We start from the raw sequence: 22830 nt of genomic DNA on the forward strand, positions 1-22830 counted from the left end.
CATAATGAGTACTTTAACTTTTTGTACCCTTTTGTGCCTCTTTAAAGTAAAAGTATTCATTATGCTAAATGGCTTCTTTCACAGTGTTATATTAGCAAATTTTAACGACTTTATATACAGTTTGAGAGTTTCATCCACAATATTTAAGATGATTGTATGTTTTGTATAGGCTATAAAAGTAGGCCTACCTATAACTGTCAAATAAATGTAGTGGAGCAGAAGTATAAAGTAGCAGAAAATTTAAGTACTCAAGTAAAGCATAAATACCTCAAAATTGTGAGCATCCAGGACAAACACGTTTTACAATAATCCATTAAACACTCATTCACACACCTTCCTCAGTTCCCCCCTCACATATCACCCCCCATCTGTATTACTATTAAATGTTCTGCTGCTTAAGCTTTCAAACATTATTGTGAATATTCCAAGTCCACTTTCTTTACCGATGGATTTTTGTGTGCTGCTGAATTTATAAAAAGGGAAATGATTTATAGCATCTTCATATTTCTCATGCCCTTCACTTCACGGTCACAAATCAGGAGTTGAAGGAGGAAGAATAAACTCCATTCATCCCAATCTATCCACTCTCCCAACCCACAGCAGCCAGGGTCAGAGTCCAACCTATTGCACAGAGCTATCAGGAAACAACAAAAAGCTACTCACTGAGCCACGCAGAATACACATCCCAGACTTTTCACATGGCTTAGTGGTCCTGGTCCTGCTTTAATGTTTGGTTCCCACAGAATAAGTCACTTTGCTGCAGCAGAGTGCCACTGAGGCCTTCGAGGGACAGAACCAATTCAGCATTCTGGTTGTACGATTTTCTCAGCTGTTAACTTCTGTAAAATTAATAAAACCAAGTTTTATGAGGAGTTCTCAAGCATCAGGTCTTGTTAACGTTTGCTGGCTCTGTAGAAACATGCATATCCTCATATTAGTTATAAAGCAGTCTGCTGTGCAAATGCAAAACCTGGCCCATTAGTCAGTTTTCTTAACAAAGCCTACAGGTAGGGGTTGGAAAAACTCACTACATAAAACATTAATATTTGTTGGGGTCTGCATGGGGTGGAAAAGGAGGAGGCCAGCAAGTGGGTGAGAGATATTGTGTGCAAGTGAGAGAGTCCAAGGACAACTGCTACACAGACTGCAAAAAAAAGTTCCTCGTAGTCTCAATATCATCTCACAGTTTTACTTGCTTACTTGGATCAACAGGCATAACAAACACAGGCCTAGAGGAATCTGTCTTGGTGATATCAGAGACATCATGACAACTTACAAAGAATCTGTGCGTATAATACTGGCACAGATGGTACAAGGTCAGCAGGACCCTCAGACCGCAGTGGAAGAGGGGAGGGCTGAATCACAGACTAGACATATCATTTACTTTGGAGTCACTTTTTGTGTCCCAGAGGTGTTACCTTGTCTTAGCAGCTTGAGTTTAGTACTTTTAGAAAGGTTGAGCATACATCTGTCATACATTTCATGGAGAAAATAAATACAGTTATGCAGCGGTGGAATGTAAGTAAAGTTACTCAAGTACTGTACTTCAGTGCAAATTTCTGGTACTTGTACTTTACTTGAGTATTTCCATTTTATGCTGTACACTTCTACTCCACTACATTTCAGGGTGAAATACTGTATTTTTTACTCCACTACATTTATTTGACAGCTGCAGTTACTAGTTACTTAACATATTAAGATTTTATTTAAAACAACTGTGATGAGCTTATAAAATACGATGCATTGTTATATACAGTATTAAGCCAGTGGCGCCTAACCAGTTTGGCTTATGACAAGTGATGGGAATTACAGCTCTTTGAAGGGAGTTGGCTCTTATGGCTCCGTTCCTTTCCGAGAGCCGGCTCTTTCAGCTCCCAAACCTCTGCTGGTCACTGCCTAAGGTACTTTCTTATTTTTGCAAGAAATTAATATGCAACATTCTTCATCTGCAATACATTGAAATATTCTGTCATATTGATGGTTAGATAGTGGGATATGTCAAGAATAACTATCCTAGTTATATAACAAAAATAACACCCTACTAATGAAGTAGTAACCTTTAGTTAATAAATAATTACACAACTCTATACAGACACATACAGTATATTTCAATTTAATTTGTATGATATAATATGAAACCAAAAATATTTCTGCATGTCATTTCTTTTTCCTCTCAGACGGGAGCCGGCTCCCGTCGTTCACTTAAAGGAGCCGGCTCATAGAGCCGACTCGTTCGCGACGGACACGTCACTACTTATGATCCCTTACAAAAAACTGTGTCTGGCTTGGGCCTCATGTCATGCTTCAGATGTCTTTCTTCAAATTATATTTTGAGGCCCAAAGGGGTAAAATTATCCAACATTTCACAAAAAAGCAAAGATTTGACAAATGGCCAAAAATTTTATACAGATTTGGGTAGCAGAACTTTTTTCTTCTTTCCTACCCCATTAATCATCTCACGACCCCCCAGGTTGGGAACCACTAAACCAAACTGTATATAAAGTAATTAAAACTAGCTACACAAGGTACAACAGTAAAATGTAACTTCAGTATTTATACATCAGTATTAACACTTAAAGTACATTTAGCTGATAATACTAATATTTTTACTTAAGTAGTAGTTTTTGAGTAGTGTTTGAATGCAAGACTTTTACTTGTAATGGAGTATTTTTACATCGTTGTTTTGATACTTTTACTTGAGTAAAGGATCTGAATACTTCTTCCGCCACTAAATTGAAATTAATAAAAATGAATTATGAGCAGTGCATGGAGACAATAGAATACATATTACATTACAATGCCAGGGTGCACTACACAGGGTTGTGTTCACAGTGGAGGGAATACACTCCTAGATAGAGGTCATCTCCAAATGCACACATATTTATGTGTATTTGGAAGACCATTAAAACAGATCATTGAAGAAGAGAATCACATTTACAGGACAAAAGCCAAGTCTCAAGTAGGGACACACACACACAACCAAGCCCCATTCCTTATCCACAAAGAACACTTTTATTTGTTCCATTTCGTTCATTTTTTTTTTTTTGGTCAAATATTTGATGTGAGGTGGAGGAAAGTGCACTCAGTAGGAGAGGTGATGGTGCACAGGGCAGCAGGCAGGGGGCAGCAGATGAATGAGGGAAGAGGAGGGATGTGGTTATTGGTAAGGAAGAAGGGAGTGAACAATAAAATGATTTACAGAGCAAAGACTAGAGTTAGTTTTTATGCCAAATCCTCAGGTAATCTTAAACTTAGTAAAACAGATACCAATGAAATGATCAAGTAAGTTTCTTATCAGTAGACAAAGTACTTTTAGTTTTGAATAGGCTGAAATTTTGTGATAAATTGAAATTAGATTTTGTTCAAATGAGCAGTTCTTGTTTTAGCTTTTTAGAAGTATATTGTCATGATTGGCCCCAGGCACCATTTCATGAACATCAGTGGTTAATAAACATTGATACATCTGAGAATTTTAACAATTTTGGCCAATAATAATTAGAAAATAAACTATATAATGTTTCTTATCACATAAGGAGAGTATCTCTGCCATGATTTCAGGAATCTTTTTGTCACCCAAACCTATGACAACCTCTTCATGTCTTTCATCCTCTGTCTTTCCCCACCCCCATCACAGGCTGTCAGCAAAGCTAAATTTACCCATCGTCTCACACACATTCATGCAGCAAACCTCCAACACACACACACACACACATACCAGTCATTTTACAAAAGGATTTAGCACAGTCTAGCTCTCGCTCTCTCTCTCTCTCTCTCTCTCTCTCGCACACACACACACACAGAGTGATTCAGTTTATGATGGCAAAAACAACACAATGTCAACTCAAGGCAACGTGTACTCACGTACTGGTCATTATTCGCATTCTTACACAGAAATACAAAGGTGTGGGCAGAATTTCAAACAAAATGCATGTAAATCTACACACACCCGTAAAGTGCACGCATGGAAGGGAAACTGTGAGGGGTGAAGACATACATGGTATGAATTCAAAAGTTTTGGTGCCAACTCTGCAAGGAAGAAAAGATGTGGGTTTTTTTTTTTTTTAAAAAGTGATACAAAGAAGAAACATGCTTATTGACAATACGGTGTGTAAGGCAGACATGGGGGGAAATTGAGTATTTTACATGATGGGGCAGTTATCCGTAAAGCAGCTGGTTGTGTGTGTGTGTGTGTGTGTGTGTGTGCCATTCTGGGGAATATTACGGCAAGAAATGCAACCAGATCCAAATAATGGGAGTCAAACAAACACCTAAACACTCACACACACCACCTAACCCCAGAATTTATTAAAAATAAATTAAAAAGCCCCACTGACTGCAGCTTCATGTTGCAGCTTATTTTTCCTACTTCAATCATTTTCTCCTTTTCCTCACACTAAAAGGCAATCCAGGTGAATAAAAATAATATTTCCATTTTAAGCTCATCAGGCATATCCCACCCAAATTCAAAATCAAGGAATCCAAGTAAAACAGAATAAAGCACAAATTGGTCAAAAACAACACAATTAAAACAAATAAGGCAGCTGATGAAAAGGAAAATTCTAAATGAAAATGCAAATGAAGAGTACAGGAAACAAAAGCAGCAGTGGAAACAACACAGGCACAAAAATAAAGGTGTGATGGTGAGAAAAAAAAACACAGTCAGCTAGAATGGCCTCCAAACATAAACCCCCTTTCCCCTCTTTCTAGAACAATCCCCTCCCCCCAAAAAAAGGGGCACCTCTCTGTGTCCGGCAGTCCACTTTTGGCACAGATGAAGCCTGACTTGCTGTACCGAACAGAGTAGGTTATGATGGCCTGGCAAGAGATTTGGTGCCATCTATTGTCAGCCACAGCAAACTGCCATTTGTGCAGAGCCAAGTGTGTTGAACTTAAAGAGGCTGGTGACATTGAACTCGAGTGAAATCAAATTAGGGGTTCAGGGGATCAATTTCAGAAGCACCCGAGAGTCGAAAGAAACAGGATACGCATCTCAGCTGGAAGTCAAAAAAACTGGGTCAGTTGTGGTAGAAGACAAAACCTTTTCAGTCATCATGTTCTGCAGTTATGACAAATGGCAAAAGAACCGTAGAGCACATGTGAGTACAAGGCAAAGTTAAGTAGAGTAAGCATCAATCGTGATAATTCTACAGAAGAGAGAAATTACCCCCAAATAAATACAAAAAAACATTTAAACAAGAAAAATGTAAACAAAGTCTACTTTGATGGAAGTCATAGTGGTGTCATGCATGTCATCTGGGAGGCTGAGCTACTTCCATGTTCGGGTGTCTGGCTGCCCTGACTGGAGAGGTGGGAGGGTGCAGGCGTGGTGAAGAGGCGATGAGCTCCTCCTACTCGACTTTGACACCCATCTTCTCTGTGTTTAATAGGTAGAGGCTGTCGTCTATCAGGAAGCTGGAAGGAGAATGAAGCAAGGAACGTTTATCAGGTATTTGTCTCTATTAATATTCCTTTTAATTCTCTCCTTCCACACACACCTAAAAACAGCATTGACATTTCAAGGAAAAAACATAATATTTCTTTCTTTTTTAGACACTGCCTGAAATGCTTCTCTTCAGTGACTATGAAACGAAGGCAGAGCAGGTGAGTGGACGAACCTATAGAAAAGGAAGTGCACTGGTATGGTGCTGAGGTGCCACACAGCATGAGCATCTAGGATCCAGAGCATTGGGGGGAAGTCCAGCAGCTCCAGCAGGGCCAGACCATGAAGCAACAGCACCACCAGGCCGCACTTCCACCAGTATGGCAGGGTCCGCCGGTTCTGCCAGCACCAACACAGCCACCACAGGAGGTTCACCATGCCTTTAAAGACAAAAGACATTAAAAAGATAAGAAACATGCCATTTAAAAAGGACAAGGCACCAGATAAGAGTCATCTTAAGACAGTACATCAGTTGTCAGAAATTCAGTGGTGAAGTTGATGACAAAGGAAATTATATTTTGTAAGTTGTGCAGACTGAATAAAATTTTAGAATTAGTAATGAGAAAGTACCAGTAAGTATAGATATTGTAAAATCAAGTACAATGCAACAATAGAATAATACTCAAAATAACACAACTATTAAAACTAAGCTATTATGACCAACAAATATGAGCTTTATTGTGACTTTTGAGCATTTGCTGTACCGATGGTGGCGTTAGCAGCCATGTTGTAGCCGTAGTCGAAACTGACAAAGGTCAAGTAGGACACATGCGAGGTAAAGGCCAAGATGAGCAGGACTCCCACCATGCTGGACACCCCAGGTCGCCTCAGACCCAGTGTTCTGACGAAGAGAGGAGGGAACGCAGTGTGAACAGAAGTGTTACTACAGATACATTTTACATTAACTAGGGCTGCACGATATGGTAAAAGAAAATCATATTGCGATTATTTAGACAGATACTACGATTGCGATATGATTCATGATTAGTGGGAATGATTATTTTTGCATCACGATTTTCATTTTTGCTGAAAAAACTATTAAAATCATTATGATGTGACATTTGTTGGGGTCTGTACCAAACAAACATGTTTTCTTACATTTGGAGAACAAGATTTGTAGACCAGCGCATCTCTGCAGCACTACAGTATCTAATTACAATTATCTTTTGTCACACATTTACAATTATCAAAAAATTACAGCTTCTGTGATTTGGATAGTGCACTTGTCCATATTAACATTTTGATAATATTTCGATTAATTGTGCAGCCCTAACGTTAACCATAACATTAAGAGTCCCAGAAGATTCTTATAAATATCAAAACTTCATTCAGGAAATATTAGACAGAAATGTTAACCAGGGTCAATGATTAATAGAGTTGAATGTGATTTCAGTTTTCCTGTGACTATATTTCCATCTTCTATCATGGAACAAATGAAAACATTTGCAGGTCACGTGGAATACCTGCTTTAGAGCTTACCTGACACAGCATAGGTAGATTGAGTAAAGAATGACTGCTGTTGCACAGAAATAGTCCATTTTCTGAAAGAGAACAACACACACACACACACACAGACAACACATTTACTGACAACAGAAATCAACATCAAGATCAAGAGAAAAAGACCCGTTCCTGTTGTATGTTACAGGAAATATGCCGCACGCATCTGGAGGGCTTGTCAGTAATGGCATTAGGATGTTAATGATTAGCTATGCTTATTAGCCAGTAAAACAGAAAAAACCCTCATCTCACCAGATGGTCTGGCAGTTGGAAATATATTTTGGCAGTTCTCCACTGGGCATACAATAAAGCTACATCAAATTGTATTTTTTAATGAACACTGAATCAACTGACTGGCTGTAATGTGAAAAGGTTGCTTTTAGCCGTGCTCAGCTCATTGTTGGTTCGCTGGTCTGCATTTTGAGTCCCAGCGTCTCTCACCAACCCTCCATATAAACAGCGATCAGCATTTTACATCAGTCAGGTAGAGAGAAACAAAACTCTAAGGATTCTTTTTGCTATGACTTTATTTATTTATTTATTTATTTATTTATTTTTACAAGTATCTAGGCTGCCATCGACCATTACCTCAGTGAGATAGGTGTCCCGGGTGTGAAACACTGTAGACCAGAACCAGGCATTAAGAGATACCTAAAGAAACACACACAGGCTCTTGTTAAATACACATGGTAAATTCTATCATGACACTAGTGTTCTTTCATTTTCTCCATCCCCCCAACAGCTGCAGAGTTCGACTCACCAGAGAGAAGGCGTTGATGGTGTGGTACATGGGGCTCTGGCGTGGCACCGTGCTCCGATAGCGCAGCAGCATGAGAAGGCAAGCCAGGCCGTTAAGCAGAGAGGCCAGAGCAGAAGCTGGCTCCTCAAAACACAGGAAGCGCGCAAATGGCCACTATGAGAAATAAAATATATCACTCACAATTTCAACATTTGACTCAAATCAGTAAAGACAACACCAATACTGGAGCAAGTTCTGTTCTGATATAATCTACTGATTTAAGTGAACAGAATATGAAGCTAGTTTGGAGGACAGACCCCAGCGTCCTCTCCAATACAGAATAACTTTGGGTAAGATTTTATGATGAAGCTCGGTGTGATACATATACTGGCCTCTTTAAGAAGCACCAACCTTGCCGTGGAACTGTGGGACCCTGTACCCCTCGGCCTGGTAAAGCCCCACGGTGGTCCACATGCATTGATAGCGACAGTCATCACGACATGTCCAACCTGAAACACAGGAACAAAGAGATTAGGAGCTGAAGGCATAAACAGGCACCGACACAGGTCAGAGGGTCAACTTCAGTTTGCCTTAAATTTTTTGATTAACTTTAAAGAGTTGAAACAATTATTCGAATAATTGATAGATCAAATGACAGAAAATAAGTCGGTTGTCTTCTCCAATGTGAATGTCGCCTTTGGGCTCTGGGATATTGCGATGGGCTTTTTTCACTATTTTCTGACATTTTATAGACCAAACAATTAGTCAATTAATTGAGAAAATAATTGGCAGATTAATCAACATTAAAAATAATGGTTAGTGGCAGCCCTAAAAATGTGCTCTCCTTATTTGCAGCTGGGAGGAAGGGGGCACTACTTCTCAGCTTCTCTTTTCTGATTGGATTCCACTGTTTCAATTGCTTCCGCTTTTCAAATATTTGAAATTTGTGATTAGATGGTGTGTCAATTTGTTGTTGTTGTTTAAATCTCACACAGACACACTATACAACTGTTAATGATGGGCCGAGGGTGGAGTTACAATAGCCTTTTGTGACACTTTGCTCAGCCAGAAAAACTGCCTTTCAACTTTCAAGGCTGTTTCAGCTTATGAAACAGTATCACATGTTTCATGAAACGTCAAAGATGGGAAAACATACCGCGTTAAAAGTCACATTGCAGCCATGACACACAAAGCAGCACCAGCAGAGAGATGGTGAATGTTAACTGTTAACAAAGACAGTCAAGGGATACATTTAGCTGGATATATTATTGCTAGGTACAGTGGGTATACTGTTGAGAAATGTAGCTGCAGACTGCTAGCAAGCTAAAATAGCTAAACTTACCTACCAACAACAACTCACCTGTCAGCGCCATGTACTGCGGCTGGGCAGACTGAAAGCCACGTAGCCGAGCTCCGGTGCAGTTGGTCCGGACACATTGCTTCACACAGTCTCGGTAAACCGGCTCCTTGTCGCCTTGAGAGGACCGTACAGTAGTCACCGACATCAGGACCAAGAAGACGGTGGCCACAGCGGGGAGTCTGACAGATGTGCAGCGAGGTAACGCTGAGGCCATGGTGGTGGGTCTCGGCCCGTCAGAACTCACAAAGGCACGGCGGGACGACAGCGGCATCGATGGCTTCCACAGCCCACGGTCCACATTACCAGACAGCCATTCCTAGTTTGTGGTGGCAAACCGGGCCCGAAATGTTTTACAGTTACAGTACTGTATGTGGTACTGTTCCCTTGCCCTCTGATCAGGGTCAAGTTTCACAGTCACACATCGTTTCCCCGGCCGCCATTTCCAAAATAAAACACTCACTCGTGGACGTCTGTGGAATATTTTGTTTTGAGTGATAAAACATCGAGTTACAGCTATAGTATAATCTATGTTCGGTCCGATTTTTCAACTTAGCGTCGAGAAATAATTATTGTCTTGTTAACCTACTTATTTGGTAGATTCAGTACCGGTTTGTAAAGCGACATATTGGTAGCTTGTGTTTTGAAGGCAGAACGTTTTGTTGCAGTTAATTTTACTTCCTGTTGTGGGTGTAAACGTCACTGGGTCACGTGATTAACTGATCCTTTTTTTTTTTTTTTTTTTTCATTGCACATAAATATATAGATTTTATGGAAGCTCGATATAATATACAATTTCGTTTAAGGTAGTATATCCTTTTAATAAACTTGAAGAACTGATAATAATAATAATCATCATCAATAAAACCATTCATATAAGTTAAGAGTTAATATCTGGGAGGACTAAAACCCCTTGAAAACCCTGTGTGATACACATGCTGATACACAACTGGTATGATGCCACATCAAATGTATAAACTGTTTTTTAAATGCCTCACTCATACTGGTCTTGGTCTCCTATCTTATACTGTGTAACTTTAACAGGTGTCTTCCCTGTTGTGGAAAATGTATCTTACTTCGATGCAAGTCTTGTCTCGGTGTCTAACACATCACTCATTCATCATCAGTCACTTTCCACAGCATGTCAACATCAGTGTTTTCCAAATGGGAAGTGAAGTGGCCTTTTAGATAAATGTGGTGACTACTGACAGATGTCAAACAAACATACAGTGACATACATTATTTACAATATTGTTTAAAGGCAGCAGATTGCTGCTTAACAACACCTGGTGAATGAAATACAATTTATTTATTGAATAGGCTCTAATTTCTGGGTATATTCAAGGCTCCATAATTGTATACACGGAAATGAACAAAATGACAGAAGTATTGAAATAAGTAACCTCCCCCACAACTGGTGATATTACAGGAAACACATTCAAGACTAAAGATAAAGATTCAAAAAGCAGAAAGAAATATATCACAATGTTTACTTCCTTTATTTTAACCCATGTAGTTGCAATACAAAGAGCAAAGTTACAATAAACTTATTTTTAACAGAAGAAAAGACATTCTTCAAGCACTCCTAGGCAGAAAAAGTAGAAAAGTTAAAAAAATTAAAAATCCTTCAATTAGTAGAGCACATTGACCTCATAGGATCTTCATCACAGCGGAAATAGATGAATTACACCTGCTACTCTATGTAAACAATACACTGAAAATAGACATTATTTCCTCAAAGGATGAAATGACCAACACGCACAAAGAAAACAACTATCACAATGATATCAAAATATTAATATCATAAAAATAAAATGAGATCATGTCCATACATAATCAAACCATATCATGCAGTATGATGCAGTCTCATCAATAAATACAACTTTAAATACAAGGTTGTTTATTAAAAGGCTTTATGGTGTATTTCTTCATTCAGACCGGCATATTTTACAGCATGAAATCAGAAAATCCAAAAATCCCAGTTTCTTTTAAAAAGTCAAACTTATTTTTCAGCTGTTTGTGAACCTCAAGTATCAAACAGTCCCTATGGCACTAGATTAATACACTGTATGTAGCTACAGTAAACATGGTGACATGTGCATTATTACACTCTCTGCACAGCTCTTCACAGCTGGGAAAATTAAAACTGAAAACTGAAAAGAGAAAACAGAGGTTGCATGAGGTTAATTTCTGCTTCCAACATTTTAGCCAGTCCAGCTTTCCCAGATTGTTCAAATGCAGGATGGGTGAAACTGTATTTCCTACTACAGTGATGCACATCACTGAAATTACAGTGTGAAAGACAACGAATGGTATTTTCATCCAAGCTCAGAAACTGAGACACCAACAAAGTCATTATTGGAGGAAGATAGGAAAGAAAGGTAATAACAAGGTTGTTGATGATGATCTGCAGAGCCTTCTTCTTCAGCGGGTGGACGTCTCTTCCTCCAAGGTTGGATTTCTTCAGGGTCCCGAGGATGGAGAAGTCAAAGCAAAAATCAAGATTGGGCTGAGGTCAATCAAAACCCCAACATGTCCGGTAGCAAAATAACATCCATAAGCAACCGTCACAGTCCAAACGCCAACTGCTATCAGGACCCTGGGAGTCAGACTCTTTCTTGCCCGATATGTAACTGGATGAACCACAGTCAGGTAACAGTCCAGACAGATACAGGTTATAAAGAGAGGCCTCCCACACAAATTGAATGGAAACACAAAGGAAATAAATGCTTCATATGCTATGTAATGCCCCGTGTAGATAATTATACAACTCTGACTGAAGAAAGAGCCAATAAGCCCCATCCATAACAGTGAGATTTAATGTAAAGACATTGGGGCTGAATGGGGTTCCTTTCTGAAACATGTCCAAAAGTAGGGCAACAACTCTAGGAAACCCCAAAACAAAGGAAACTACAGTGGCACATGTCCGAAGGTTAACACCCTCCTGATGGTCTTTACACTGCAGAGAGATATCTGCAGTTGTATTAGTCAGTGATGTTATTTAACAAAGACATTATTGTTGCTAAAAAAAATCACTTTACGACCTTCTTTCACTCTGTTATTAATCAATTGAAAACACCCCCCTACAGCAACTGTACATACTAAACTGACCTCTCGCTCTAAGTAAAATGACAATAATAGAAAAATATCTGAATTTGAATAATGTAGGTGTGGCAGTGAATGTTAAGCTTGGGGGACAATCATTAGTGACAACATGCTGTCATTAAAAGTGACATTATGAAATAAAAGTATCCCTGGAAAAAACCCCATAACGAAAAAATCTGACTTTTGAAATAAGCAAGACTAAAAGTCTAAAGCCATGCTAGCAGCTCTGTAAGGCTGTGCTTAGGCACAGCGATGCTTTGAGGCAAAGCTCTGTCATTTCCTGACAATCCATCAGATAGTTGTCAAGACATATGAAAAAAACAACAAATGTGAACGTCATGGTGGTGCTAGAAAAAAAGTCAGGGGATCACCAAAGTCAGTAGGATTCATCCTCTGGGAATCACGAATGTCTCTACAAAGACAATCCATGCAATAGTTGCTGAGATATTTCAGTCTGGACCAAAGTGGTGGACCAACTAACAGACCATCAGGCTGGCAATACTATCCCTAGAGCCATGTCGCTAGCATGGCTAAAAATTCTTTCACTTTATAAAAGATTTTCTGCAGTTCAGCATGACGTATCTGATATATTTTAGACTTTGGGATTATGAATAGACTTTAAAGTTAAGTACCCCATCCAAACCATGATAATGCTTCCCCATATGCATATTACAGTCAATGTGCAGACAGGGGTCTACAGTGCTGTCCACGGTCAATCAGCATGGCTATCACCCCACGCCCCCACTTAAACCAACAGACACAGTGTCATACGAAAGATAGTGGATTTTATTTGTACTTCTTTATTAGTTACAGACACAGTCACAACAACAGGAGAGAAACAGCGTTGAGAAAGAGGAAGAAGAGTCAAAAACAAAGATGTTTTACTTTTGTTTATTTCATCCCTGCCTCCCACTCACCATCTTTCACCATCTCTTTCTCTATTTACAAGATTTTAAAGAAAAAAATCATGCTTTCCTATTTTTCACTGCAACTTTTCCTCTCGTACCTGTGTATTAGAGAGGAAGAAAAAGAGACGGGTAGGCAAACTATTATAGTACAGTACTCCCACTCTTTTACTGTGCACTCCTCCCTAATACAAACAAAGGGACAAATCCATTAAACACTCTGTGTCAGGTTGAGACTAACAGACCACTTGGGTCAGACTGTTTACTTGTTTCAAGCAAGTGACTGTGCTTGCACCACAGCACCCAAGAGACATATTTGACTGATTGCTGTATACACTGGACTGCATATGCATTCACGCAATATGTAGGTATGATGCATGCACTGTTGGCCTCAACACAGGAGGACAGAATGAGTGATGGGAGGAAAAGGAAGAGGAGCAAGAGGTAGGGACAGAGATGGAGAGAGTGTTTCAGTGCCACAAGATTATTTTTATTGAAAATAATCCCATGTTCCTCTGTTGGTACTCACACACAAACACCCCCACAGCCTTCAGTCCTCTCACTGAGTATCTCGATAAAAGAGACAAGTCTTTTCGTAGTGAGCTGGCAAGTGGAAAGAGCGGGCCGGGGCGCGAACGTGTGCAAGGTAGGCACGGCGTTGGAGAAGGGGGAGTGAGTAGATGGTGCAGCGAGCATGGGTTTGTATGGAGGTAGAGATCTTGAGAGAGGGGGATTTACTCCTCCTTCTCCTCTCCGTGTGTGATGACGTAGCAGATGTTCTTGTAGTCCACATTGCCAGCCACATCAGGGGGGAAAGCAGCCCACAGGTTGGTCATCTGGAGGGAGGAGGGATTAAAGAAATGGTTTACAACCCTGAACAACTAATGACAGAATGTGAATACGAGTGAGAGACAAAGACTGATCAGCTCACCTCCTCAGCGGTGAACCTGTCGCACTGGGTGGTCAGGAGCTCTTCAAGGCTGGAGAGGGAAAATGGAGAAAAATGAATATCAGATTGTCTATCTTGATTTAAGATTGTGCCATAAAGAACTCAGACTGTTAAAGGTAAAAGCCCTTACAATTCCTTCTTGATGGCGCCAGTGCCCTCAGGGTCCAGGACCTTGAAAGCGCTCACGATAACGTCCTCGGGATCAGCACCTAAGAGTAAAAGCAGTCAATTAGTCTCACTTATAAAGGATAAAAAAAAACAAGACTTAAATAAAGAATCCTGAATTATATTAAGCATGTAATGTGAATTCTTGTAGGGAAATAAGAAGATAAATGCACTCCTTGCGGTTATAAATAATCTATGAAATAAGACAAAAAGTGACAAGCAAGGGAGGCTTGAACTGTCTAAGAGTCAATGCACCCTTCAGCTTCTCGCCGAACATGGTCAGGAAGACAGTGAAGTTGATGGGGCCGCTGGCCTCCTTCACCATGGCCTCCAGCTCCTCATTCTTCACATTCAGTTGGCCCATGGTGGCCAGCACGTCCCTGAGGTCGTCCTTGCTGATGATGCCATCTCTGTTCTGGTCGATGATTGTGAAAGCCTGCAAGGGACAGTTAGGAAAGAGAGGAGAGGTCAGACAGTGAATAGGAAAAAAAATTCAATTGTACTTGAGTTGTTGCCACCTCCCCTCAGATGACATTCATAAGCCCTCAAATTCTAAACAAAAATACAACTAATTAAAACAGTGAAAATTGAGATCCTCACATTTCTCACAAGTCCTTGTCATAAGACTTGCTTATGATGATTATTTGCGTGAGATTGTCTGCCAACATAAACGTGTAAATGTGGAGTTGTTCTCAACCTCTCTTTCTACATAGCACCCGGTGAAACCAAAGATGGCATTGCAAACCTTTTGGGACTTGGCAGCTGGTCGGCCACTTGTCTTTCTAAGGTGTTAAAATGGTCTCGGAATGTGAGACAAGCCCCTTGCGACATTTAGGGAGAAGGTATTGATTACAGCTGTCATCCCCCCCTTTTTTTTTGCCTAGTGACTAAATCTTCTGACCCTGTCCCCAATATTCTTTCACCTTGTGAAGCCTCTAAAGGGTAAACTAAGCTACTGTCGCCGTTGTATTCCCTTTTCTTTATATACTGAGGAAAAGCCCCAGAAAGACTGATAACTTTTGCAATCTAATAGCAGCGACATTCATTTCCTAGTTGAGCAAAGAGCTGCATCCTTAAATATTACAACAAAACAATATTTTGTTCCAATTTCTCTTCCCTAAATGTAGACTCAACTTTAGGTCCAGGGACCTCAAATCTTTTCTTGTTCTTTCTACCTTGAGCCCCTCTTTCCTTCTTTGATTAATATCACTGTCCACCAGCTGTTGGGCGGCATTCCAGTGAGGTCACATAGCGAGTGTTTTGAGTCTGAGGAGGATTACTGAGCTACCAAAGGGGAGAGGTAGCTGCTGTCATCGGAAAACTCAGATTTACTGTCCTGTCGTGCCGATGAGGACATTTTTGCTGTCACGCAGCCAAACCGATCACGTCTATACTATATCTTTTGGAAAGCTTCCTCGCGTTACCTCCAAGGTCAAATGTTGCATGGAGTCATCAGTTATATCAGCCACAGAATGTCCCTTTTCTCACATGGACTAGAAATATCTCAGTTTACAGCTAGACAACTTCAGCTTTGAAATACATGAGGTGTGATGAAGAAAACTTTACCTCTTTGTACTCCTGAATCTGGCTCTGCTCAAACATGGAGAACACGTTGGAGGATCCACCCTCACCCTGCTGCTGCCTCCTCTTGGCCTTCTTGGGTGCCTGTGAAAAGATGAAAGGTAAAATGCACTTCAGACATAGAAAACTTAAACCAAACAGACTTCACTATAAGATGCAGTGATCCTGGCTAACTGTAAGCGAAAAATACAAAGACTGTCAAGGATGTGAGGTCAGAAACAAAAGGAGACACAGGAGTCCTAAACTGCTTGTTTCAGTAACTTCTACATTCATTTTATGACTAAAATAAGCTCCAAAAAGTCACTGAAACTGGAGGCTTTTTGCCAAATTGCCAAACAAATTGCACATTTTCATCCCAAAGCTTTTGTAAAAAGACATCAACATCTCTACAAAAGACATCTGTCCATTTAGAATCTATCAATTTAGGGGATAAAGTACTATGTAATTGCTTTGGGGGCTATAATAATAAGCCAGTGATCCCAAAGCATTTTGTATTTCAGTATTTCATCATGGTTAAGGTTTGAGATGTTAGCCAAACTTTAGCTCAAGCCAGCAGATAAAGGTTAAGACTGGGTCCAAATCCACAGTTCGGGAGGCCCGGCTCAGGAGACTCCTACAATTTTGCTTCATGGGCTGTCGGTAATCCATATAGCAAATGTATGAGTGATGCTTTCATCTCATCAGTTTAGTGTAGAGCAGATCCTAGATCCCTAGACACTGTTTCTCCCAAGGAACATGGCCACACTCACCATCTCTCAAGTTTGTGGGGTTGTTGTTGGTCAAGAAGAGAAGCCTACGCCAAAGCCGATGTGACTGACATGTAAGTATTAGACCCTTGGGGCCTTATATACTAGCCCACAGGGGGCTAACTTTAGCCACACCATCAGGTTTGGCAGGAAAACAGAGCTGAGGGAAAGTAAGAGAAAGGGGGAGGAGCGAGGAGGTGGCGGGGCGGATCGGCTTACCGATGCTCTAAAATAGGCTCCAGGAGTCTTGGAATGAGGTGAATTCAATGCCAACACACAAGCCCCAGTTTGGTGTCATCTGTGGACTAATATGGCCAAACTGACAGACAAGGAATGCTGCAGGACAACTGAACTGCCCCCGTACCCTTCTTCTTCTTGACATACTGAGAGTCTTTGTTGTGGCTATTTTTGTTTCTTTTATATCCACTGTGCGAGAACAAACCCCAGTGTATAATGACAGGCTATTGCTGCGCTACTCCCTTGATACACACACACACGCGCGTATTGGATTAACAGTAATTAACAGCCTCGAGCTGCTCAAGGTGCCAACATGTATTCGCAGTAAACATATCCTGAAGTCATCACCTGTCTAAATGATAGGTTTGGTCTGAGGTTAGTGCCCACTACCAGATCAGTAGTGGCCAGCAGGGTTTATAAACAGTCATGAAACTTGAAAACAGTTGGCTGATGGACATTGGTCCAGCTCCAGTAATGACACACGAATACGAGGCCTCTAGAAACAGTGACCTTACATTAATGAGAAATGTAAACAGTCCTTTAATACTGACACAGGTAGTAGGAAATACTTGGTTTAAACACTGTATGTATATCTGCCTTTTAAAGTGTGTTTTGAAAAGGAAAAAACTAAATGTAGACCACCCTTTACACAGAAACAAAAACAGACCCTATAAAATTGTTCACACACAGTATATTCAAACTTCTAAAGGCAGCCTGTTGGTTTCTTTTTCATGTTGTCTCATTGTTTTGTGCACTGGTAGCTCATTTTCAAATGCTTAACCTCTCTCTGTAATAGGAGGACCTCTTAATATTTGTTTCTGTGATAATCAGTTACATTTGTGTCAGGAAACAGCAAATGATGATCAGATTAAATGAGCAGCTTTCCCACCATGGATGCACTAATTTAGGTTGCTCCTGGAAGTTCCCAGTATAGTTGCTTTAGAATTGGAGGACAGTGGCCCACCCACTGAACTCCATATATGAGCTCCATAGGCTGCCATCAATCACACCACTGTACAGCTAAGGTATGTATTGGGATCCAGCACCAGCGTGAACTGATACTTTGCTCATTTGCAGGCCTAGTATTTCACATGGCAGAATATGAGCTAATTTTCTAAAGGGACCAATATATCTGTGACTTTTTTTAAATTTCATTCTGATTTTTATCTGATCTATGATCCTGCCACTGATCATTCAAAATCAGAGAATTAAAAGCAAACAAAAGTTAAATCCTATGAGAAGAACGTCACGAGCAGCACAGCAGCCACTTCCAGTATGGGCTTGAAGGTGAAAAGAGAGACAGAGGGAGAAAGAGACCAAGCTCTGTCAAAGACCATAAGAACAAGACAGCTGTAGAGACTGAAATAGCGCTGGCGCCCCCCGCCATTCATTTTCTCAGCCATTTTGACTCTTCTAAAATTTAAGACTTCGCCCTTCTTGGCCTGCTTTGCCCCCATACAACTACCAGTCCTTTTTTTACCCACGCAATCATTGGCCTGCTTTAAAATGAAAGTGGTTCAGAACTTTAATTAACTGGTATATAGACAAATTGGACAATTAAGTGATCAATAACATTTGATTACTTAATAACAGGGCTTGGTATCAAACTCAATGCTTTTTTGGTATTAAAAACAAGTGCTTGTCAAGCAAGAAAGCTGGCATCAAATGTCTCGTAATCTCGTTTATTTATTCTTTGATCAGATTTAAAAATCAGAATTTCAAAAATTTCGGACTATTTAATTTAAGCAAAGTTCTTGAACAGCTGTTGGACAACATTTAACAAGAGAGAACTTTGGCTTCTTCTGCTAATTAAAAAAGGCTTTTGTAGAAAAGCATGGCTATATATCTCAAAGGTATCAGAAAAAGGATAATTTTGTCAAATCAGAATCAGCTTTATTGGCCAAGTAAGTGTAAACAGACAAGGAATATGACTCTGGTTTTAAGTTGCTCTCAATGTACTTAGACACAGAAAGAAATAGACATACAGCTAAAAACAAGGACAACAAAGCTGAACAAAGATGTACATACAAGTAGGTGAAAAATAGGTATATATATAAGCATCTATATTAAAAAAACAACAACATATAATGTCTATATACAAGTGTTGTAGATGCTGTAGATTGTAAACAAATCAGCACTAGTATTAAGGTAAACAACAGGTGTGGATTCATTTCTGGTAAATATGACACAGGTCTTTGTTTGCAGTTCTAAATTAAGGCGCCAGTGTTACACCATTACATTTCATGTAACTATTTCATTAATTAAAAAATAAAAAATAAATTTCTTCAATCATGGAACGTAAGACTTGTCGTATTATCCCTTATTTTAACGATAATCAGCCCGACTGATTAGAATCTTGGTAGACTAGATGGACTAGGTAGATACAGATCAATTAGATAGAGACATTTGCAGTTGATGTTTGCATCTTTAAAAACTATTATCTATTATCTGTTTTCAAAACTTCACATGAAGAAATCACTTCACTAAAATAAGGAACAAAGATCAATAAAGCAGGATCATAGATCATTTATTGACTCTATGGTGTAATAAGTAAAAAAGAAAGTTTGCTCTTGAACAACAAAATATTTACAAATATATCTTAACAATAATTGTATTTTACCTAATAACTTTGAAATGCAACCACAGTTACTGAAATTAAGGTTCAGACATTGTGTATATTCCACATTTATTATCCAAAATCTATTAAGTTTTCTTCCTGAACTTCATCACCTCGTCCCCTCTTTGACCAATCAGCAATCAGTTCCTTCACCTCTTTTCCAAAATGTTCATGCAATTTACTAAATTCCTCCTTGGTGCCTAAAGAGAACCCTGACCACTCCCCCAAAGGCGGAGCAGGCGTGTTGATAGGCAGCACATTTGCATTCCTCTTGGGCCAGAGTTTGGGTGATCTTTTACTTGCTGATTTGGATGAAATGGTCGGAGCTTGAAGCATAGGATTGAAGCTCAGACCGGGTCCTGCTCCGACACCTGGTGCTGGATACGAAGAGAGCGGTGAAAGATATCCCGCTTCTGCTGTGTTGAAAGCGTTGGCTGGTTCACTGGAGAACTCATCTAATGCATCTGAGGAAACAGCGACAAACAGAGAAATACAAAAGCAACTAAACAGCTGAAGTTACATTAACAGAGAGGCTAAAGCTGCTTACATTACACTGCCCTCTTTTCGCAGATGGGTTTTGATGGTTCAGTGTCTTGCTTAAGGACACTTTGACATGTTTGATGGGAGGAACCAGGGATCAAACACCCAATTGTACAATCAATGGCCAACCCACTTTTTACCCATGTATGTATTTTAGAGGAACCATTTTCTTTCTAGCAAGGCTACAAAATCAGAGGATAAAAATTACTAGCATTTTAAGTCAACAGAAACACTTCAGCTACAACCAACAACACTCTTGACTTACCACAGCACACTTGACACCAAAATGTCTCTTTTTAAACCTAAAAGTAAGGTTGAGCTGGAGCACAGACTGTTTCAAGAAAGGTGGACAACTGATAATATTTTTGTGTAGTGTAATGAGACTGCTACCTGTCTCATTCCCGCCCTCTCTATTCATATCTTCTATCATATATTAAACATAAGGCCATTAATTAACTTCAATACATGTTAATCACGGAATACCACAGTAAACGGTATAACAGTAGATGCATACAAACAAAGACCTGTATTATATATAAGTAACCCTGCAATGAAACCAAACTCTGCAAAGTGTATCATGTTCAGTCTTTGTTGGATCTTCATCAGAGAGGAGTTGAAAATACAATTTATACTTTTCAATGTATTGCAATCAAATAGAGCAAAACAACAAACTACACATTCAAAAACTACTAGAGTTGAATTAACCCCTCTTTGACAAAGTCTACAAATTTAGATCATTGCAAACTTGACTTATTGTGTTTACAATGTCTGCACATACTGACAGACAGATGTTATGAGATTATGCTGTCTGCAAACTGTGTACCACGGTGTACATGGTGTCTGATGTGGAGGCTGTAAACAATGATGCAACGCCTCACACAGCTGCTCTCCAGAACAAAGGCAGCTCTCTTTCACCCACAGATTAACAAAAAAGAAGACACTCAGCCTTTCTGTCTCTCACCTCTGTACTTCTTCTCCAGGTCCATCACTAGCAGGGCCAGGTAGCTGTGGTTGGCCGACAGCAGGGCTTTGATCCAGCTCTCCTGGCTGGCCTGGTCCTCGGCGGCAAACTTGTACGTTCGCAGTCCCGGCTCGCTCCACACCAGCGAGAAGGCGAACTGCTCCTCGGACTCGCACAGCTGGACGGTGCAGCCCTCCAGAACAATCACTCCCGCCAGGTCCCGGTCAGCAGGCCGGTCCTTGTAGAAGAGGAGGTTTCCCTTCAGCACGCACCAGCGCTTCTGATAGGAAGTCTTTATCTCACCCTGTGTGAGAGTTGTGCCATCTGTGCTTTACTGACTCAGTTACAAAAAGCTCATTTGCACAAATTCTTACACAACTGGATTGGGGAAATAAGCAGCTTACTGGAAGGTTAAATGTTACAGAGTGTTTTTATGAAATTACTGAAGCAAGCACCAAAAGTGAAGCAGAATTTATTTTGTTTCTATGTGCTTAGAAATTCAAAATATGACATTACAGCCTGATTGTATTTATTATTAATACTGTAGTGTTGTAATGTTTTAATCTTATGTTTTGAAAGGTGCTGTACAAATAAAGTTTATTATCAATGTTTCAAATATTATTTTATAGGAACGTGGTTATTGTTGGGTGTGTTATTACATTCATTTTACTTTTGTTAATTGTTTAAAAGGCAAAAAAACAAAAACAAACAAGTGGTCAACTTCTTCTTAAATATAAATATTGTTTTAATTATATAAGTTCTATCCAAACCTTCTTGTACAGGTACCCTTCTTTGTCCACAGGTGAGTTGCAAGATTCAAAATAGTTGACAATTTTCTCATCAAACTTCATTTCAACATCACAGGCTGCTCAGAACTGAACCTGCAACATTGACAAAACAAAAATTATTTATCCCACTTCCCCATTAATTATTGAGTATGTTTCTGTGTTTATGGGGAACTAATATTAACACAGTTCAACACAGTTATGCCCGTGTCTGTAGGCCAAATAGGCGCATTTCCGTCTTGCTATAAGAACATGCTTCACATCCCAACATTTTAAACCTTCAATACAGTCAAATACACCGTTTAATGTCGTTTATATCTTGTTGGAAACATGCCAAAGGTACCGCCATTAATAACTCGCCAGCTGTTTTTAAGGCGGTAACGTCTCACCATCCGTGTTCCCGTCTGTGCCTCTCTACAATAACAATAACTGGCTCACGTGAATTTCGGTTCCCATTTGTAGCATGTCTGCATCACATTGAGAAATTGCGAGGACCGACAATCGCCCACATCCACATGTTCTTGTTTACTCACCTCTCTGAAGTGTGTAACCGTGTTTCAATGTCCTCCTTTTGGTGTGTGTGCCAATCACTTCCTGGTAGCTAAGGTGAGCTCCACGTCAACAGCACAAACGACTGTGTGTGTGTGTGTGTAAACAACTTCAGCTGTAGGCTCATTAAACAATACATTCATTTAATTCATGTTATCTCATGTTATCTCGTGTGTTTCATTGGCGCCAGTCCCAACTGTTTTAATATGAAAAGTATAAATAAATTATTATTTTTCTTATGCAAAAGCTTTCAAATCTTGGCACTGGGTTTGTTATCATTAGACCAATAACTTTGCCCATAGGCACCCTGTCCAAGGTGATCTGCACTACATATTAACTTTTTATTAACATTAATTAACAGTTACATAACCTGCATTACCTGTAAGGTGGACCCAGACCTCCCCTACATACTGTATGTAAGCACCTGTGTCAATTGGTTTAGTTAATTTGATTAATTACAAATTTGTTTGGAAATTTGCACCAGTAAATTATAACTAATGCATAGGTGGTGAATTATTACGTCATTTTGTGGCTGTTTCAAAAAAGTTGTGTTTAATCAAATAACCACAACCTGACATACTAAAATCCTAGGGGCAGGTAGTATTATTCCAACAATTTATTCATTGATTTTATATTATTTGTTGAAGGGACAAC

At 39.7% G+C, this 22830-nt stretch overlaps 3 protein-coding genes and 1 long non-coding RNA gene across 5 annotated transcripts; 1 reads left to right on the forward strand and 3 right to left on the reverse strand.

Annotated features, from left to right (window-relative positions):
• Positions 1 to 2989: 2989 nt before the first annotated feature.
• pgap3 (post-GPI attachment to proteins phospholipase 3) lies at positions 2990 to 9699 on the reverse strand. Its single transcript, XM_044178937.1, has 8 exons — positions 9040 to 9699; positions 8091 to 8188; positions 7701 to 7853; positions 7529 to 7591; positions 6920 to 6981; positions 6145 to 6281; positions 5616 to 5820; positions 2990 to 5412 (listed from the first exon to the last, which is right to left on the reverse strand). Exons 1-8 carry the CDS (start codon positions 9308 to 9310, stop codon positions 5349 to 5351), a joined length of 1053 nt encoding a protein of 350 aa, XP_044034872.1. The 5' UTR covers positions 9311 to 9699; the 3' UTR covers positions 2990 to 5348.
• On the forward strand, positions 5321 to 7801 carry LOC122867755. Its single transcript, XR_006375985.1, has 3 exons — positions 5321 to 5446; positions 5551 to 5601; positions 7683 to 7801. It is a non-coding gene; the product is annotated as an uncharacterized LOC122867755 (long non-coding RNA).
• Positions 9700 to 12909: 3210 nt separating the features above from the next.
• mylpfb (myosin light chain, phosphorylatable, fast skeletal muscle b) lies at positions 12910 to 16645 on the reverse strand. The gene is made up of 6 exons (XM_044179856.1): positions 16491 to 16645; positions 15727 to 15825; positions 14416 to 14596; positions 14126 to 14204; positions 13978 to 14026; positions 12910 to 13882 (listed from the first exon to the last, which is right to left on the reverse strand). Exons 1-6 carry the CDS (start codon positions 16491 to 16493, stop codon positions 13781 to 13783), a joined length of 513 nt encoding a protein of 170 aa, XP_044035791.1. The 5' UTR covers positions 16494 to 16645; the 3' UTR covers positions 12910 to 13780.
• Positions 16646 to 18600: 1955 nt separating this feature from the next.
• LOC122868147 (sesquipedalian-1-like) lies at positions 18601 to 22294 on the reverse strand. 2 transcript variants are annotated; one of them, XM_044179854.1, is made up of 4 exons: positions 22161 to 22294; positions 21613 to 21723; positions 20843 to 21146; positions 18601 to 19805 (listed from the first exon to the last, which is right to left on the reverse strand). In XM_044179854.1, the coding sequence occupies exons 2-4, from the start codon at positions 21691 to 21693 to the stop codon at positions 19414 to 19416; spliced, it is 777 nt and encodes a 258-aa protein (XP_044035789.1). In that variant the 5' UTR covers positions 21694 to 21723; positions 22161 to 22294; the 3' UTR covers positions 18601 to 19413. The 2 variants fall into 2 exon arrangements, with proteins under 2 accessions (XP_044035789.1, XP_044035790.1); XM_044179855.1 differs by lacking the exon at positions 22161 to 22294 and adding an exon at positions 22066 to 22144.
• Between the last annotated feature and the right edge of the window lie 536 nt (positions 22295 to 22830).

Source organism: Siniperca chuatsi, linkage group LG20 (assembly GCF_020085105.1).
Source record: "Siniperca chuatsi isolate FFG_IHB_CAS linkage group LG20, ASM2008510v1, whole genome shotgun sequence".
In the NCBI taxonomy this organism is placed as follows: Eukaryota; Metazoa; Chordata; class Actinopteri; order Centrarchiformes; family Sinipercidae; genus Siniperca; species Siniperca chuatsi.

What these genes read in the sequence shown, in the direction of transcription:
- LOC122868147 (XM_044179854.1), bottom strand. Translation starts at nt 21,693, where the DNA reads ATGAAGTTTGATGAGAAAATTGTCAACTATTTTGAATCTTGCAACTCA. An exon ending in AAGGGTACCTGTACAAGAAG is followed by an intron (nt 21,147 to 21,612) that starts GTTTGGATAGAA and finishes ACTCTCACACAG; the next exon opens with GGTGAGATAAAGACTTCCTA. An exon ending in CCTGGAGAAGAAGTACAGAG is followed by an intron (nt 19,806 to 20,842) that starts GTGAGAGACAGA and finishes CTGTTTCCTCAG; the next exon opens with ATGCATTAGATGAGTTCTCC.
- pgap3 (XM_044178937.1), bottom strand. Translation starts at nt 9,310, where the DNA reads ATGCCGCTGTCGTCCCGCCGTGCCTTTGTGAGTTCTGACGGGCCGAGA. An exon ending in ATCTACCTATGCTGTGTCAG is followed by an intron (nt 6,282 to 6,919) that starts GTAAGCTCTAAA and finishes TCTCTTCGTCAG; the next exon opens with AACACTGGGTCTGAGGCGAC. An exon ending in GGCTGCTAACGCCACCATCG is followed by an intron (nt 5,821 to 6,144) that starts GTACAGCAAATG and finishes TTGTCTTTAAAG; the next exon opens with GCATGGTGAACCTCCTGTGG.
- mylpfb (XM_044179856.1), bottom strand. An exon ending in GTTCGGCGAGAAGCTGAAGG is followed by an intron (nt 14,205 to 14,415) that starts GTGCATTGACTC and finishes TTTTACTCTTAG; the next exon opens with GTGCTGATCCCGAGGACGTT. An exon ending in GGCGCCATCAAGAAGGAATT is followed by an intron (nt 14,027 to 14,125) that starts GTAAGGGCTTTT and finishes TTCCCTCTCCAG; the next exon opens with CCTTGAAGAGCTCCTGACCA.